Source organism: Hippopotamus amphibius, chromosome 15 (assembly GCF_030028045.1).
Source record: "Hippopotamus amphibius kiboko isolate mHipAmp2 chromosome 15, mHipAmp2.hap2, whole genome shotgun sequence".
Lineage (NCBI taxonomy): Eukaryota > Metazoa > Chordata > Mammalia > Artiodactyla > Hippopotamidae > Hippopotamus > Hippopotamus amphibius.
The window spans coordinates 27877633-27897528 of record NC_080200.1 but is presented as its reverse complement, the minus strand read 5'-3'; the positions used below and the strand labels follow the sequence as shown (position 1 = coordinate 27897528).

The following is a 19896-nucleotide window of genomic DNA, read 5'->3' as shown; positions in this document are numbered from 1 at the left end:
GTGTAGTGTCATAAAACCCAAAAATTAATTAATAGTTTTTCTTACTTAATGTATAAAGATGCGTTTTCTTATCAGTAAAATAGGTCTTCAGATCTGCATCTGGCCTCTTGGCATGCTTTTCTTCATATACACCCGTTTTGGGGTTTTTGTGGCGGAAGATGAAGTGCAATTTATAGTCCTCTCCACATTTATCTGGACCAAACATAATCGTATAAGGGGTCTTGTCGTGGAACTGATCCTTCAGAAACAAAAATGGATTAAGTAACTCACAGTGTTGAAAAGCAACCTTTCAAAAGTGTGCTATGTCCTCATAAAATCTCAAATAGTGCCCTATTAAAGGAAAAGTTTATTATTTACGAGGTTTGTATAGATACCAGTGAGAAGGAATAACCAGAAATTACCAGGAAATTTCTAGATAAGAATGTATGAAAGTGCTTAAAAACACAAAATAGTGCATATACCTAGGTAGTTACTGCTTCTTTCATAAAACAAAGAATGAGTTTGCTAAAACTAAAAATCACACAGGACGGAAACCAAGGATACTACAGAACAGCTTTGAAATTTACATTTCAAATAAAAAGCACAATAATGTCAAAGTCAATATTTGCAACCTCCAAAATAGTTCAACAGCAGGAGAGAAGGTCTTTATTTTCACAGGTCTTTAGAAAAATTTCTTTCCTTTTCCCTGAGATTCTTAAAAGGTAACTGTGGGTGGCCACATAAAGAAATAGGAAGTACCTACCAGGTTGAGCTCTGGGGTTTTGGAAAGTAGTTTCACATAGGCACCGCCACACTCTATTCCATTCTGGAAATTAACCTCATACCTAATTTCAGAGAGAAAGGCAGAAACCATACAGCATTTTGAAAGATTAAATTTCTCAATTTATTTCCCCTTTCCCCCATTTGGTCACATGTTTTTATCACAGGTCATACGTGAAGGTTCCATCTTCTATCATTATGTCCACCCAACCCCCCAAAAATAAATAAGCAAAAGAAAATAAAATCTTAATGCAGATTCCCAGTAAATACTTTCTGTAAAATCCAGAATTTCATATGCTTATCAGGAGGAAAAATAGCTGACTTATTTTAAAATAATTTATTAGACATAAAAAAAATGTTACATTACAGGATGCTTAAATACACTACACCCTAAATTCCTATTGTAGCATGTAATTAGTCTCATAATTTTTTTTTACATAGAGTAATAGTTTTATAATATAATGTCTTCACTTTCCCTAGAAAGGTTCTATCAAGCGTTTCACTCACTGAACAATGAGAGGCTTGGTATCAAAGACGAAGGGCTTGTTCAGTTTAGTGGAGATAGCATGATGCTTGGCCCGAGACATCAATACAAGTCCCTTATCTCCTGGAAGTTTTGTTTCCTTCATTTCATCTACCTCCCACTTTCCTGCAAGACAACAAAAAAGGTTCCATTCTCTAACTACATCTCTGAAGTTCCTTAAATGGTAACAAACAAAACTCCAAATTGTGCAAATCCATCACACTGACAAATGTTTAACATGTTCCATTTACCTATGAGACCTGGCCTATTAATATTAAACACACATAACTGATGAATATTAGGATATGGTTTTTAAAAATCTATAGTACATTCATTTTACCAATGCCTAGAAGAGACTTTCCACTTCCAAAATACAGCACCATGGGTAATAAAATTATATTTCCATCTTATGGTATAAAGTAAACATTAAACAGGTCTAACCCTATAAAATATAATGGAACACACAAAGATAGCAAACTTCCGAGGAAAAATCTTAAAATGTATACACACTCCTTTTAAACTAGTCTTGAGAGGGACTATGGAAACACATCAAACCTCAATCTTCTATTATATCTAAATCAAATGCAACTCTCACCATCATATTTGGCAATTTCATCATCAGTGTCATCTTTCTTGGCTTTGGATAAAATCCACCTGTAATTAAGACATACCCCCAAAATTAAGATTCAAATTATAGTTGGCCTGTAAAAAGAAACAATGTAAATAATAATAAAAACAGGAATTATCCAGCTCTTCTTAGCCTACTTAACCACTCTACTTTCAACTTTTAAATGTTATTCAAGTAGTGATAATATATTGTACTCAACTCAAAAACCTGTAAGGAAAAGTACCAAACCCATGAAATAATTTCACTTTTTAAGACTCAAGAGAAAAAAACTTTCTCAAAGAACAAAATACAGGGTGAAGGGAACAGAAATGGAAGCAAGAACCACATATTCTAAGTGGGACTGAAGATATACAATAGTTAGACATTTCACTATATAAAATGATATCCAAAAAGGAATCTACTATTCCATCTTATCTATATGATGTCTGCCTCTAAGATTTTTTTCCCCTAAGAAACACTTACCCTGACAGAGTTCCTCTGTCAAAGGAATCCGCAAAATACACTTCTCCTGTTGGAGCTGGAGCTTTGTAGGTGACCTGTGTTAAATATAAAAATGAATTAAGAACTGAAATATTCAGCAATAATCCTTTCTCAATAGGATCTATTCTCGTGGTTTGCTTTCAAACTTTCATTGTTGGCCCTTGAATTCAACCCATACAACTTATTTTTGTGACAATATAACAAAGGCTGACAGAGATCAGTAACAATTGTACCAAATTTTGCTTTCCCTGTGATAAGCATCCAAAATTTACCTGTGATTATCTCAAGAGGCAAAAGAAATAGATTCAAAGACCACTTCAAACCTTTGGGGATGGCGGAGTGCTGGTATCTGCCTTCGGTTTTGAGTCTTCTACCTCTTCAATGACATCATCAAGGTCATCTTCAATGTCAATCACATCATCGTCATGTCCATCATGAGCCTGAACAAGAGCAGTTCCAAGGACCAGTAACACACACAGCAACCACTTCCCTTCCATGATCTAAATATAAAAAGGAGTACAGATAAATGTATCACCAAAGACCACTAACCCTTCCCTTATTTAAAATCAAGGCTTTCAAATCAGAACTTTATTGTGAGCATTTCATTTTACAGATGAAGAAAGTGAACCAGAATAATTAAGAGGTTTTCCTAAAATCAGTTAGTTAAAAGATTCAATTCCAAGAAAAATTTCAAAATAAAACTCAAACATAAACAATTGTCCCCATATAGAATATCATGTCGGCTACATAGATTTAGGGTGTTCAGACACAAACTAACTTCTTGTATTTGTAAAGAGCTTTACAATGGACAAAGCCATTTTTACAGATTAAATGAGTTAAAACATTATAATGAAACAACACAAGAGCTAACTAGCCTCACATTAAAGACTCAATTTAGATGCTGCTGCTCTTGTCTAAATATCATCAAGTGAAGATATGGTTTTAAATTAGTGTTTTAAGACTCGACAAAAAAAATGTATTAAACCACAACCAGCTATTTTTATCTCTTATTTTCTAAGCCTTTAAGTGCCTTATGTATTGTATAAGACTGTCATGGATGGTAGTCAGTCCTCTTTCCAAAACCACAAATCTTAAGATATAAAAACTGAGCCGCATGGATGCACAAAATGATTTGGTTGTAGATGGAGTTTCAATTCATGCAAGGTGAAGAGTTCTGGAGATGGATGCAGGTGAAAACTGCACAACAATGTGAATGTATTTAATGCCACTGCACTTAATAATGGTAAGGTGGTAAATCTTATAAGCGTTTTTACTATGATAAAAAAGATTTTTAAAAAGAAAACAGCTTAATTTTTTGGGGGGTCTCTTGTAAATCAACTTATTCCAACGCTGAATTTAATGCCTAATTCCTTAAAAACTCCACAATCCTTTAAGTAGAACTAGATTTTTATGTATCATTTGGTGGTATTTCTTCTATTTACATATCTTGGGTACTGTTTTCACAAAATGAAAGAAGGTAAAGTTCACTGGATTCCTAAATGCTTAGCATTTAGGCAGTACAGAAAATAAAAGTGCTAAGTAAAATCAGTCATAACCTTTCCTAGGACTGGTATTAGTTTTTAGGAGAAACTTTCAATGTCAACATTCTGCTATGGTTTCTTATATACTCAGAAATATCAGTAATATCATTTATTCACTGGAAAGGCCTCTAATCTCTACCACCAAAATAATATACAATGACATAGCAACATTGCTTTGATTTACAACTACAAGGGATTCTCTAAAACAAAACATGTTAGGACTTCCCTAGTGGTGCAGTGGTTAAGAATCTGCCTGACAATGCAGAGGACATGGGTTCGATCCCTGGGCTGGGAAGATCCCACATGCCGCGGCACAACTAAGCCCGTGTGCCGCAACTACTGAGCCTGTGCTCTAGAGCCCACGAGTCACAACTGTTGAGCCTGCGTGTCACAACTACTGAAGCCCGTGCACTTAGACCCTGTGCTCCGCAACAAGAGAAGCCACCTCAGTGAGAAGCCTGCGCACCACAACGAAGAGAAGCCCCCCTCCACAACTAGAGAAAGCCCATGTGCAGCAATGAAGACCCAATGCAGCCAATAAATTAATTAAAAAAAAAAACCAAAAAAAACCCAAAACAGGTTGATTCAACACTTTTTATCTAAATCAACTCTGTACAACTCCCAAGTTCTCACAGAAACAATGCTATGAATGGTAGTTGGATTCCCAGGGATAAGCTACAAAACCAAATTAGCTCAAAACATAGCTAAAACAATATATGCATAAAATTATTACAACTTTTTAAAAGACAAAATGTGGTAAGCCTAGTAGAAATTAAGTGAAGCACAAAACCAATGGATTAATCAGGACTAAGTACTGATGTTGGAACACTGCTGCTCAACGAAAACCTAATCAAGGAGATGAGCTATTTACCTTTAGAAAAGGTAAGACTTATTTTTTTTTTTCTCAATAATTTTTAATTTGTTGATATATTGCTGTTATGGGCTTAACTGTGGCCCCCCATCCCAATTCATACCTTGAAGCTCTACCTCCCAATGTAACTATATTTGGAAATAGTTCCTTTAAGGAAGTAATTAAGGTTAAAAAGGGGGTCCTAATCTGATAGGCCTGGTGTCTATACAAGAAGAGGAAAAGAACCAGGAGTCAGTGTGAACAGAGGTAAGTACATGTGAGGATACAATGAGATGGTGGCCCTCTGCAAGACGAGGAGAAAGTCTACACCAGAAGCCAACTCTGCCAATGCCTTGATCATGGACTTCCAGACTCTAGATTGTGAGAAAATAAATTTCTGTTGTTTAAGCCGCCTAGCCTGTGGTATTGTTATGGCAGTCCAAGCCCACTAATACAACTGTCCTTAGGCTGAGTATAATGTTATAAGGCAGTGCTTCTCAAACTTGAGCATGCCATCAGGGTTCTTTTTTTTTAAAACAAATTGCTGATTCTGTAGGTGTGGGCTGGGTCTTTACATTTCTAACAAGTTCCAGGGGATGCAAAGGCTGCTAGCTCAGGAACCACACTTTGTGAACCACTGATTAGGGTTTATGAATAACCAATTTGTGCTCTGTCTTCCAGTTTACAAAAGTACTTTCACATAGTACATTGTTTCGCGTAAACCTCCCTTGAGGTATTACCCCTGTTTTACTTTACACATTAATAACTAACACTTAGTGAAATGAAAATAACCCAATCATTTACTCATTATCACAACCAATAAGTGAGAGTCAAAGGATTCAAATCCCATATTTCTATTACACTAGCCAAAATGTAGCTGAATGCTGAGGAGGTGCGACAGAGACAGGACAGAAAGGGCACTAATGGGAGTGGTCTGGAATAGGGGATTAGGGTTTACTGAGGGACAGTGCAATTGCAGAACAGCTAGCCCAGGTTGGTGGACCAAGGACCCCAGGAAAAGAGGCATCTGTGTGAGGGAGGCAAAATGACCCAATGAAACGGAAAGTTTTCAGGTAGCAGAAGGCTACCATCCCTGTCAGGAACAACAGAGATAGGGAGTCTCCAGCAAACTTCAGGACGTGCCCTTCCCTCCACCACCATTTCCCCTACACCCTGAGTTGCAGGACCTGGTTCTTCCTGTTCAAGAAGTCTTAGGCACATATCTGCTAACTTTCGCATTATCCAGAGGGTTGTTAAAGCTGTGGAGGAACCACTACTGCCAAACCACGACAAACCCATTCTCACAGCTGTGCGCTTAGGAGCCTAAGCCACTGCTAGTTTTACATATGCTATTTTAACATTTGTAATTTGCCAATACCCCTGAGAAAATGCTACAGTAAACAGGTCTAGTTTCAAGAGCCACTATTAAGCCAGCCCAAACATTCCAAGTTGTGTTAAAGACCTGGTCACACAAATAATTCAAGACAATATATCTTTAAGGTGATCTTAATTCTCCACTTCATTAATGAAAATCCAACATTACCAAGAAACAAAATCTGCCCTCATTTCAATCCTCCTACCCACACTCTTTATATCAAATGGAGTCCAAAAAGGATGTTGCACTATTACACTTTCTAGAAGAAAACATAGGAGAAATTTTAAGTGATCTTGGGTTTGACAATGAGTTTTCAATACGACATCAAAAGTAAGATACATGAAAACTGAGCTATTTGTAGTGAGGTGGATGGACCTAGAGTCTGTCACACAGAGTAAAGTAAGTCAGAAAGAGAAAAATAAATACCGTATGCTAACGCATATATATGGAATCTAGACAAATGGTATTGATGAACCTAGTGGCAGGGCAGGAATAGAGATGCAGACACAGAGAACGGACTTGAGGACACCGGAGGGAGGGGAAGCTGGAATGCAGTGAGAGAGTAGCATTGACATATACATACTACCAAAAGTAAAATAGATGGCTAGTGGGAAGCTACTGCAGAGCACTGGGAGATCAGCTTGATGCTTTGTGAAGACCTAAAGGGGTGGGATAGGGAGGTTGGGAGGGAGGCTCAAGAGGGAGGGGACATGGGGATATATGCATACATATAGCTGATTCACTTTGTTGTACAGCAGAAACTAACACAATACTGTAAAGCAATTATACGCCAATAAAGACTTAAAAAAAGTAAAAAAAAAAAGCAAGATAGATGAAAGAAAAAGTTGGTTAAACTGAACTTTATTAAAATTTAAAAACTTCAACTCTATAAAAGAAATTTAAGAGAATTAAAAAACAAATCAAGCTAGGAGAAAATATTTGCAAAATACATAGCTGATAATAAACTGGTTTCCAAAATGTACAAAGAACACAAACTCAAAAGTAAGAAAACAGGGGCTTCCCTGGTGGTCCAGTGGTTAAGACTCCGAGCTCCCAATGCAGGGGGCCAGGGTTCGATTCCTGGTCAGGGAACTAGTTCCCACATGCCTCAACTAAAGATTCTGCATGCCACAATGAAGATTCCATGTGTCGCAACTAAGACCCGGTGCAGCCAAATTTAAAAAATAAGTAAATACATATCTTTAAAAAAGAAAGAAAACAAACCACCCAATTACGAAATGAGCAAAAGATCTAAACAGATACCTCACTAAAGAAGATATTCAGACGGCATATGAAAAGACCAAACATCATTTGCCATCAGGTAAATGCAAATTAAAACGAGATACCATTATACACCTGTTAGAATGGCTAAGAGTCAAAGAACTGGCAAGGGTCTGAAGCAACAGGAACTCCCATTTCATTGCTGGTGAAAATCCAAAATAGTACAGCCACTCTGTAACATAGTTTGGCAATTCCTTACAAAGCTAACTACAGACTTACCATAGGATTTGGCAATCATGCTCTCAGGTACTTACCCAACTGACCTGAAAGCTTACAAATGCACAAAAACCTGCACACAAATCTTTATAGCAGTTTTATACATAATCGCCCAAAATTTGAAGAAACCAAAATGTTCTTCAGTAGCGGAATGAATAAACAAACTGTAGTAAACCCATACAATGGCATATTATTCAGAAATTAAAAGATGAACTATCTAAACTGAATTACTTTGCTGTACAGCAGAAATTAACACAACATTGTAAATAAACTATAAACTATACTTCAATTAAAAAAAAATGATGAGCTATCAATCCAAAAAGACTTGGATGAATCTTTAGCGCATATTGCTAACTGAAAGAAGCCAGTCTGAAAAGGCTACATGCTATATAATTCCAAGCAGATCACATTCCAAAAAAGGCAAAATTCTAGATACCAAGATACAAAAAAAAAAAAAAAAATCAGTGGTTGAGGGATGAGTTGAATAGGTAAGCACGGGGGATTTTTTTAGGCAGTGAAACCATTCTGTATGATGCTATAATTATGGATACATGACACTATGTATTTTTCAAATCCCATAAAACTTTACAGCACAAAGAATGAACCTTGATGTGTGAAAATTTTTAGAAATCATTGAAGAGGTTGAGTAATCCAAGGATAGCACACAAGATGTGACAGAACAATCTAACTGTACTACAAATATACGAAACAACCTCACTGAAAGGGGTTGAGGGAAAAGATGTTAACCTAAGTAACTCTGGAAATGAGTGGAGTCTGTAAAACCAGACTGTACAAAAGCACTGTTGAAGTTGAGTAAGTTGTTTCACGTGAGTATTCAGGTTAACAACTTGGATACTGCTATACATGTGTATCAGAACTGAACAGCTAAGTAAATGGATGATGGGAGTCACTTTCAATGTTGCATGTAGGAATTCTACAGATAAACAAGGAAAAAACGCTAAAATAATCCACATGGTAATGGATGAGAGTTAGAGACTACAGTATGAATTCCTGTTTATCTTAATATACAGAGGGTTACACAGCGATGTATTTATAGATATGTGCATATATACCAGTTAGCATACACACATGTGTTTCCTTGCTCTGTCAGCTAAGAGGGCATACAAGAAACTCCTACACCCCAGTAGCAACAAATATACCCAGTACCAAGGATCTTGGTTTCCAATATCATTTCCAATAAAAGGAGACAGGGTTCCTTAGCTAATTCGAGGATTAGGGCAGGAAATATACAAGACGAGCCCAGAGCATCTTATAGTGCCAGAAAGCGAAGAAGTGTTTAAAATACAAACAAAACACCCACAATGATGGGAGCTATGTCAAAGCAACACAAGAAAGAGCAATGGCCAAAGCTGGAAAAATACAAGCAATAAAATAAGTGGTATTGGATTATATCCCAAAGTATAAAATAAACACCCATGAATCTATACAATATAAACAGTATATTAAGAGTAAATAAATAAATGAGGAAGAGACAAATTTCCCGTGAAGAAATATTCCAAGTAACGAATGCAGATACTCCACTGTCAAGGAGGTGGACCGTAGCTCCCCACTCCTTACATGTGGGCTACACACAGTGATATCCTTCCAAAGAGCACAGTATGGGAAAGGGGAAAAAAAGAACTTGACAGTGGAGAAACCTAGCAAACACTACTTCAGCCAGGTGATCAAGGTCAACATCAAAAGTGACAGGTCATGAAAATATATAAACAGTTCATCCAGCTCAATATCAAAAAAACAAACAACCCAATCAAAAAATGGGCAGAAGACATAAACAGGCATTTCTCCAAAGAAGACATACGGATGGCCAAGAGGCACATGAAAAGCTGCTCAACATCACTAATTATTAGAGACATGCAAATCAAAACGACAATGAGGTATGTCCTCACAGCGGTTAGAATTGACATCATCAGAAAATCTACAAACAGTAAATGCTGGAGAGGGTATGGAGAAAAGGGAATGCTCTTGCACTGTTGGTGGGCATGTAAATTGATACAGCCACTATGGAGAACAGTATGGAGGTTCCTTGCAAAACTAAAAATAGAGTTACCATATGACCCAGCAATCCCACTGCTGGGCATATACCCAGAGAACACCATAATTCCAAAAGACACATGGGGGCTTCCTAGGTGGTGCAGTGGTTAAGAATCCGACTGCCAATGCAGGGGACACGGGTTTGATCCATGCTCCATGAAGATCCCACATGTCGTGGAGCAACTAAGCCCGTGCGCCACAACTACTGAGCCCATGTACTGCAACTACTGAAGCCCACATGCCTAGAGCCCATGCTCCGCAACAAGAGAAGCCATGGCAATGAGGAGCCCGCTCACCACAACGAAGAGTAGCCCCCACTCACCGCAACTAAAGAAAGCCTGTGCACAGCAAAAAAGACCCAACACAGCCAATTTAATTAATTTAAAAAAAAAAAAAAAAAAAAGGACACATGCATTCCAATGTTCACTGCAGCACTATTTACAATAGCCAGGACATGGAAGCAATCTAAATGTCCATCAACAGATGAATGGATAAAAAAGATGTACATATATACAATGGAATATTACTCAGCTGTAAAAAGCAATGAAACTGGGACATTTGTAGAGACATGGATGGACCTGGACACTGTCATACAGAGTAAAGTGAGTCAGAAAGAGAAAAATGAATATCGTATATTAACACATACATGCGGAATATAGAAAAATGGTACAAATCAACCTGTTTGCAAGGCGGAAATAGAGACACAGATGTAGAGAACAAACATATGGACAGCAAGTGGGGAAAGCAGGGAGGGTTGGTGGGGAATGAATTAGGAGACTGGGATACCAAATTGTACACTCTAAATATATGCAGTTTATTGTCTGTTAACTGTATCTCAATAAAAGTTCTTTAAAAAAAAAAAGTGATGGGTCATGTTGATAGTATGTACTCTTGATACAATGTGATGAAAACAGTACTTTAACTTCTGTGGTCTTCTTCCCCAAAATCCGTATTCCCTCCAATCATGAGAAAAACATCAAAGAAATCCCAACAGAGGGACATTCTACAAAATAATCTGACCAGTGGTCCTCAAATATGTCAAGGTCATAAAAAACAAAGAAAATCTAAAAAACTGTCACAGCCAAGAGGAGCTTAAGGAGGCATGATGATTAAATGGAATGTGGTACCATGGAACAGGACTTCAGTTGGTAATTATTTATCAATATTCGTTCATTAATTATAATAAATGTACTAACTAATGTTAAATTGTTAATAATGGCAAAAACTGGGTATGGGTTATGTGGGAATACTCTACTACCTTCATAACCTTCCTGCAGATCTAAAACTACTCTGTATAAATTAATTTTTTTAAAAAAAGGATGTTCCATTATTATGTATCAAATGTTTATCTCCCCTTCCTGTCAAAAAAATCTTAGGGCTGAAATATACTACTGGAATCTAGTCTAACTCTCCTTTTTGAGAAGAAACTGAGGTACAAGAGATTGATTTGCCAAAAACCAGTTGTTGGCAGAATCAGGATCAGAGGCCAAGTCTCCTGTCTTCCACTATCTTACCTAGTAATTCTATACTGCTTTTGTCTCAGGAACACAAAATTATTTTTCAAATATTTTAATGGTTAAGAAGATTTCAGAAGCTTTTTCCTCTCTTTAAAACTCATTTGTCTTAACATTTACAGACTCCTAAGCAGAGAGCGTATTTCTCTGCTGTCATCCACTATTTCTAAGATTATCAATATGAAATATGTAACAAGTAGCTCAACAACAAAGCAATAATGCTTTTAAAAAACAAACAGCACACCTTCCCCACCCCCAACTTCCCCAAAGCCACAGAGCAAGTGATTCCTAGACCCAGAATGCTCAGTAATAAAAGTGAATTAAGAAATTATGTACCTTTAAACCCAGTAACACTTTTCAGCAGGAAAGAAACATTTACCACATTTTCTAAAAGTCTCTTCTACTTCAGTTCATGCTCACTAAGCTACATTAGCTCTTCTAGTGCAAGATTTCTCATATTCCTGAACGCCATTATTGCACAGTTTCTCCCATACTTTTACTTTCTGCTTGAAAGCCACCATTTTCTTGGAGCACTTCATTTCCTGGTTTTCTTCCAAGAGCCATTTTCTCTAATTTTTTATCGGTGCAAGACTGTTACCTTAAACTCTACAGCAGTGTCCCTTTGAGCTAGGGTGCAAGTGCTGGGTGGACGTCTAACTCATGACTAAGCTACTTAGTGCCACAAACTGTCTCACAGTGGGCCCATTTAAATTCCTGTCTTGCCAAATTACAAATTACTTACAGGCATAGACCTCCAGGAGAGCCAGCAATTAAAATTCAAAACCACAAACAAGAAAATCTTTTAACATTTATGAGTCTACTGAAGTGAATTTTTCTTAAAAATACCCTTAAGTTATATGTAAACATGAGCTTTGTGTGGCTTTATCTTACAATATCTCTTAATTAGAGCAAAGTCAATAAAACCAACACCATGAGGGCCAACACTATATAGTCCAAGTTCTGATTTCTATGATCCAGAACTTGATCTACAAAAAAAAACCTTACAATCTCTATGTTCTAAAGAAGTGAACAGACTGCACTTCCTTCAAATACTCATCAATAAATCTCTAAACTGGCCCTTTTTTTTTTTTTGGCGACACCACATGGCTTGCGGGACCAACCAGGGATGGAACCCTGGTCCCAGCAGCAAAAGCGCCGAGTCCTAACTACTGACCACCAGGGAATTCCCTCAACTGGACTTTTAACAAATGCTGGGTGGCACAGTTCAAGACTGTTTTCTGGCAGTCACAAGACTGAACTGTCGGAATTCTGCAATACGAAAGTGTTAAAGGAGAATATGCATTTGATACCCATCAGAAAACCCAGCATATATTAGACATAAATGAATGTTTGCTGATAGTGGTCAATTCCACGAGCGACAGCCAGATACCAAGCACTAAAAAAAAAAATTAAGTCTCTGACCTTCAGGATCAGTCTATATAGGGTATCCTTAAAGTCTGGAAACATAAAATGTATTTGCCCATGTTTTCAGAGTTTATGAATATTCTGCAGTATTAGTCCTACTATGCAAGTTTTGGGGGGGTCATATGAAAATAAACTCATAACCTTTTATCTAGGGAAAAAATATACATAGACATCTTAGTACTACTTAAGACTCTAGCCTGAGTAGTTTCCTTCTACAAAAAAACGTCAAAAAAGTAAAAACGGACTTCCTAGGTGGAGCAGTGGTAAAGAATCCACCTGCCAATGCAGGGGACACGGGTCGAGCCCTGCCCTGGGAAGAGTCCACATGCCACAAAGCAATTAAGCCCATGAGCCACAACTACTGAGCCTGTGCTCTAGAGCCCGTGAGCCACAACTATTGAGCCCATGTGCCACAACTATTGAAGCCCACATGCCTAGGGCCCATGCTCCACAACAAGAGAAGCCACTACAATGAGGAACCTGTGCACCACAATGAAGAGTAGCCCCCGCTTGCAGCAACTAGAGAAAGCCCGTGTGCAGCAAAGAAGACCCAATGCAGCCAATAAATAAATTAATTTATATTTTTTTAAAAAGTAAAAACTTCAAAAATGAATTAGTACCACGACAAAATTGCACATAATTATGTACACACAAAGGCATATAAAACCTGGAGAAATCTGAATAAGGTCTGCAGATGCAATTTTTTGCATCTAGTTTTGATATTTTACTATAGTTATCTATCTATACTACTGTTGGGGGAAGCTGGGTGATGGGTACAAGAGACCTCTCTGTACTACTGTGCAACTTTTTGTGGGGTCTATAATTATTTCAAAATTAAAAGCTTCTTTAAAAAAATGTATTACTGGATCAGTATATACTGGTATATACTGGTTCTTTAGACTTGATCAAAATTGTCTAAAAACCAACTTTAATTGACTTTAAATTGACCTGGTCTTCTAAAGCATAGAAGTACAGAGGAAGACTCAGAAACATGAATTGGATTAGAAATTTGAACCCCTTGCTCCTTTCCTTCCAGTTAATAAGTGTTTTGTTTTTAGTAATCATATATAATTATCAATCTATATCCAAGTCAGAGAAGCTCTACCCCCTGGGATCACATGGACAAATGTACACAAAGCCAAGAAAACAGGAGCTAAACATATGCACATTTGTAATATACATTTATAAATAATATAAATGATTTCCGGCTTGCTTCCCAATTTCCCAAGGACAGAGCAAAAAGCTCAGTTCTCAAAATCTCAAGAGTCAGGATTCTTCAAGAGAACTTAATCTACTCACTTTTAAAAGAGTGAATTTATCTCGAATTCTAGAGATGGAAGTTTCCTATTTTAAAGAAAATAACTCCTTATACAAAAGGCAGTACAGTGTATGTGATAGTGTAAACTGTCAAATCAGAGAAAGCTGGGTTCTAGACTTTCCTGATCCTGTTTGTGGCCTTGGTCAGCTTATTGAACTTCCAGCTTTTTTCCCCATTTTATAAGTGTAGCTAATAGTATTGCTGGCTCAAAGGCTTGCTGTGAAAACATTAAAAAACAATACACAGTCTATCAGTCTTCACAGGAGTAACCATTGTTCTTTTTCTTAAAGTAATTTAAACAAATTGATTGATTGGCTGTGTTGGGTCTTCCTTGCTCGCATGGGCTTCCTCTAGTTGCAGCAAGTGGGAGCTACTCTTTGTTCACGGGCTTCCCATTGTGGTGGCTTCTCTTATTGCAGAACATGGGCTCTAAGCACATGGGCTTCAGTAGTTGTGGCATGCAGGCTCAACAGCTGTGGCTCTCAGGCTTGAGTGCAGGCTCAGTAGTTCTGGCGCACGGGCTTAGTTGCTCTGCAGCATGTGGGATCTTCTCTGACCAGGAATCGAACCTGTGTCCCCTGCACTGGCAGGCAGTTTCTTAACCACTGCACCACCAGGGAGGCGCCCAAATGGTTTGTTCTTTGACACACAACTAGTACAACCACAGTGAATGCACTATCAATTACCAGAATGGGCCAAAATGTGTAATGAGCCCATATACCGCCTATATTTCAACAAAACTGAATGATTTTATGTAACAACAACAACAACAGAAAGCTTTCCTCTAATTATATTCTATGATTTCTTCTTTAACTCTTCCTTGCAATGGTATATATACAATTGTAGCACTGGGACAGGGAAATAGCCCTTTTTATTTGTGATTTTTTTCCCTGCTCTGCCACCAATTTTCTTTATGAGTTCTCCCAAATTTAACTTATTTTGGGCTAATGATAATTCTGTTCTCAGCAAACATTCTAAAAAAAGTCCATATTATTTTACTATACACATTTAATAATGTACATGAGACTTCAACTGAACACAAAAAATTCTGTTTAACAGAAACAGACACATTCTGCACTGAATTTTAACAAATCCAAAATTGGTCAACTTTAAGAACTGGCAAACACTAAAGATATATTACATTTGTCACTTCTCATAGGCAGAATCTTTATGCTCAGTAGGGGTCCACTCAGAAAAAAAATCTTTAAAACAAATGGAGGCTCAAGTTTTCTTTAAATTTAAACTTTAATATCTTCAAATTAGTCTATTTTTGCATCTGTTTTCATAAAAGATATCAGTCTATGGTTTTCTTATGAAGTCTTTGCCTGGTTTTGGTATCAGGGTAATAGTGGCCTCATAGAATGAGCTGGGAAGTGTTCCCTCTTCTATTTTTTAGAAGAGTTCGTGAAGGATTGGTGTTAAGTCTTCCCTAAGTATTTGGTAGAATTCACCAGTGAAACTATTTGGTTCTGGGCTTTTCTTTGTGGAATTTTATCTCAAAAGTAGTTAGGAAATTTCACCTCTAATTCCTTTAATCCATAAAAAATTAGAAAGAACAAACAGAAGTGACCTAGCTGGTGCTCTTGGTTTTTGCTTTTTTTTTGGGGGGGGGATTTTTTTTATTTTGGGGAGGCACTGCATGGCTTGCCACACCCCAACCAGAGAGCGAACCCAGGTCCCTGCAGTGGAAGCGCCAAGTCCTAACCACTGGACTGCCAGGGAATTCCCAAAACAGATTTTTTTTAAAAGGCAGTGTGTAATAAAAAATGAGGCAGTCTTTCTTTCATGTAGGCTATCCAGTCATCTATTAATATACCCTTTTAAAATGTTTTAAGTCTTACCAGTTTTAGATACCTTAGAGGTTGTCTAATCCTTAGAACCCCAGGAGGTTCTATCAACCTCATGTGACACAAAGGGAAACCACGGCTAAGAGAAGTTATATAAATTGTCCAAGGTCACAGACATAGAGTAGTGTTATGAGCAGGAACTAAGAAATCACAATCCCTAAGTGGCTACTTAATAACTTCAGGGCCTCAGTTTTTTCATCTCTAAAATGAGAATAACACTATGTACTTCTTAGGATTGTTATATAAACAAAGTGCATGTAAAGTGTTTACGTCAGTGCCTGGCTTACAGCACATGCAACATTAGCAGTGATTTCTACTATTACTAGGTATCACCCAGCAACACTATTTAAGTTTTGGGGTTTCTTAAAAATATTTATTTATTTGATTGATTGGTTGGTTGGTTGCGTTGGGTCTTAGTTGCAGCTGGCAAGCTCCTTAGTTGCAGTTGGTGGGCTCCTTAGTTGCAGCTCTCGAGTTCCTTAGTTGTGGCATCAGAACTCTTAGCTGTGGCATGCATGTGGGATCTAGTTCCCAGACCAGGGATCAAACCTGGGCCCCCTGCACTAGGAGCACGGAGCCTTAACCACTGCACCATCAGGGAAGTTAGACCCACCATTTAAGTTTTGATGGTTCTTTAAAGCTATAAGAAATTTGAAGTCTTATATTGAAACGGAACCACTTAAAAGGAATTCGATTCCAGTCACCAATAACCATTTTAATTCTGCTTTCTGTCCCTCTGATATTACTACATGTGCATCTAGTCAAAATATAGAAGCACTTAAAGGGGGAAAAAAGTACATAAAATTCAAAGTGGTCTTTATTGTAAATGCTCATCCACTTAAAAATAGATACACAGTACTGCCTAGTTTACAGTTTTGAATTCTGCTTTTCACTCACAGGAACATTAAAATCTGTTTTTCCATAGCACTTTCTTTTTTTTCCCTATAAACTAAGTAGGTTTAAGATGCGGATATACAAAACATTGCTGAAGATTCTGAATTATTTCAAAAACAAAATTCTCCAAATAATTTCCACAGCTCAGTTAAGCTTAATTTAAAAGCACATCTGTTTTAGTTAACAAAGCATTCAACCTGCACTTTCCTGACAAAGTTCTACAGTAAACTATACAGGTGGTAACTATGTCCAAGCACTTTTATTATTTCCTAGGAGTTGTTATGAGCTGCCAATTCTATTTGCACAGTTCGTTACGCCATTCAAAGTAGTTTTATGTCCACCATCTTATTTGTCCCTCCTAAAAGACCCCTAATGGTAAGGTATCTGGGGCACTCTTCACTCCCATTTTAAGAGGTGGAAACCAACTTAGTTCATTAAGCAAGTTACCATGCTGGGCCTGAAATTCAAGTCTCTTGAGCCCGCATTTATGCTTACCAACTGTCTCTTCATCCCCTTAAGCTATCTGTCAGGGCGGTGAACCCTGTAACTGAAAGGATGCAAGAGCAGGATTGCCAAAACTGCAGCAAGTTCTGTCAAAACGTTTACCCCTTGAGGTCCTTGAAAGATAATGTGCTAGTTGAAACTGTTGAGTGAAGATAGCAAGGGAGGGAGGGATGCTGACACCCATTATCAGATAGGCCAGAAAATTTGTTTATTGTGCGACACATTTACTCCAATACACAGTTCATCCTGGCCATCTCATAATCCAGTTCCCCGGCTTATTTGCTTGTGCACCCTGGCTGGTGCACAGGAGAACTCCCACACAATTCTTTACCTCTGCTCTAACTGTAGCAAATGTACAATTTAGCAGTGATTCTATTCACAGCCCTTAAACAGCACTGTCAAAAGACTGAGGTACAGAGTGATTTTAAAGATCAAAACAGTTCCTCCCTTAAAAAACAAGCAAAACAAACTAAACCAAAACAAAAACAAATCCTCCCCGACCCCACCAACTCTACTTATTAAAAAATTAAGCCAAATGCTCCATTACCTAAATTAGAAGTAAAGAGACCTAACTGTGCCTCACCTTTGTCCTCCCAACCTTTTAATATTCAGCTCAGTTTAACTTCCCTCAGCCAGCATTCTCTGGTGTCATGCCCAGCAGTTAATCCACTAAGCCCAGTTTCTTCCTCCTACCTCCATAAACGTGACTTCAGGTCCCAGAACTTAACCAACTCAAAAAGTAGGATGCTGGTGTAGTGGACCAACATCGTTCAGACCGTAAAAATTTATTTCAAGCATTTATCAAGCAGTTAAAGTGTCCTCCGTCCTTTTTTATACACGATTTAATTCTAACAGCAACTCTATCAGGTATTACATTCATTCTTTGGAGGGAACCGGGGCACAAAGGGGAAGTAAAGGGCCCCAGGTTCACACAGCAACAAATGGCCGATGAAGGACCTGAACCAGAGCTTAGCCTTAACAACTACAGCAAAACTGCCTCAACTATAATTCCAACGTGATCATACAATTAATCGCATGACCTTGAGCCAATCATTTCAGAGCTCTGGGCCTCAGTTTCCTCGCCTATAAAACGACATGCCCACAGAGAGCTTTTGGGTGCTTTCCTGCTTTAAAAGTGCTGTGAATTTACGACTCGATTATTTACTCCCCATCCCCGAATAAATGCAAATGTTAGGACTTAAGTTTTTCCACCACTGCGTGTTCTAGCACATTCTCCATACTCTTCAGGCTACCAGAGTCCAGCCTTCAGTTTGGGGTTTTAATTTTCAAATACTCAACCTGTAATGCTAATCCTAAACATTCTCCCTCGGCCCACGATCACCCTTCCTCACTGCTAGGGATACCGACTAGGCCCGAACCTACTCCAGACCTTTCCCCGGCTACTCCCGGCCACCTCGCAGCTTCCCAGGCCGCCAGCAACACGCTTCAGAAAGCGCTAGAAACAGAGCCCGAAGGAGAAGTCGGCTTTCCCAGAGGTCAAGCGAGGCTCGAGGGCACCTGCCACGCCTCCCGACCCCGGCGGCGCGGCCTGGGCCTGGCTCCCCGACTCAAGCGCCCCAGCTCCGGGCCTCGCCCCTCAAGGCCGGAGCGTCCGTCTGGGCCTGAACTCTCGAAACCCGGCCGGACCCCTGGGCCCCGGCCACGCCCGGCTCCTAGGGGCCCTCCGCCGCGGCACCGCGTACCCAGGCCCCCAGGGGTCCTCACAGGCCCGAGGACCCGCACAGGCCTCCCGTCTCACCTCGAGCCTCAAGGGGAGAGCCGGTGGCGGCCGCGCCTTCTTCCGCCCGCACACCTGGCCGCGCGATGCAGTAGAGACGGCCGGTGAGGCAGCACCGCGGCTAAGGCGGCACGACCGTCACGTGCCGCAGAAGCAAGAGGCCTTGACTCCCGCCGCCGCCGCGCGAGCTAGCCCCACTGCGCGAAGCCCGGCCCTCCGCCCGCCCCTCGCCCCTGAGTGGCTACAGCCAGCGCCAAGTCCCGCCCCCTCGCGCAAGCTCCGGGACTCGGTTGGCCCATGCGACCATCGCTCTCTGCACTTTCCCATACGCCCCCTAGGGCTATTCTTCGTGGAGTGTGACGATTGGCTGGGAGTGAGACAGGAAGTGACCGTTGGTTGGGCGGGAGGGAAGGGGTCGGGCTGCGGCGGACTGGAGTACCGCCCGGTGCGCGCGCCCTGGGGCGGGGCCCGGCAGGCGTTCGTTAGTGGGCTTGCAGTTCGGCGTTGCGTCCCAGCCTCTCTGGTTTGGACCCCTTAGGGAGCTGAGCCCGAGCCGCGGGGTCTGGCAATTTGTTCCCTTCTCTGGACGGGCAGATGGCAGCTGGCCAGAAGGGATGGGAAGGCCGGTGAGCCATCTGGAAGGACTTGGTCCCTGATGCAGCGAGTGCGCGGCGTTGACGGAACCCGTCAGGGCATCCTAGGTCCGGCCTGAAGTCGACTGCACCTCGCTGTGTAACCAGGCGCCACCGTTCCTGCAGAGTCATTGCTCTGGGCCCAGCAGCCCGAGGCCACCTTGTTACCCAACATCAAATACAGTCCAGAGTACTACACTCCAAGGTTGTTTCAACTTCAGTTAGTGATATTTCCTTAAGTAAGATTAGACATAAAGGGCATAGAGACACACTGACAACAGGATTAAGTGGTGCAATGGAAAGATTTCAAACACACCAT

At 39.7% G+C, this 19896-nt stretch overlaps 1 protein-coding gene across 1 annotated transcript in view; it reads right to left on the bottom strand.

Moving 5' to 3' along the window:
- Nucleotides 1-19164, bottom strand: part of CANX (calnexin) — a 32221-nt gene extending 13057 nt beyond the window's left edge. Inside the window, exons 1-7 of the mRNA XM_057708698.1 lie at nucleotides 18967-19164; nucleotides 2714-2890; nucleotides 2373-2446; nucleotides 1878-1936; nucleotides 1267-1408; nucleotides 743-824; nucleotides 46-238 (exon numbers count right to left, since the gene is read on the bottom strand). Coding sequence (XP_057564681.1) covers nucleotides 46-238; nucleotides 743-824; nucleotides 1267-1408; nucleotides 1878-1936; nucleotides 2373-2446; nucleotides 2714-2887 — 724 coding nt within the window. The 5' untranslated portion in view covers nucleotides 2888-2890; nucleotides 18967-19164. The remainder of the gene's footprint in view (nucleotides 1-45; nucleotides 239-742; nucleotides 825-1266; nucleotides 1409-1877; nucleotides 1937-2372; nucleotides 2447-2713; nucleotides 2891-18966) is intronic.
- Between the last annotated feature and the right edge of the window lie 732 nt (nucleotides 19165-19896).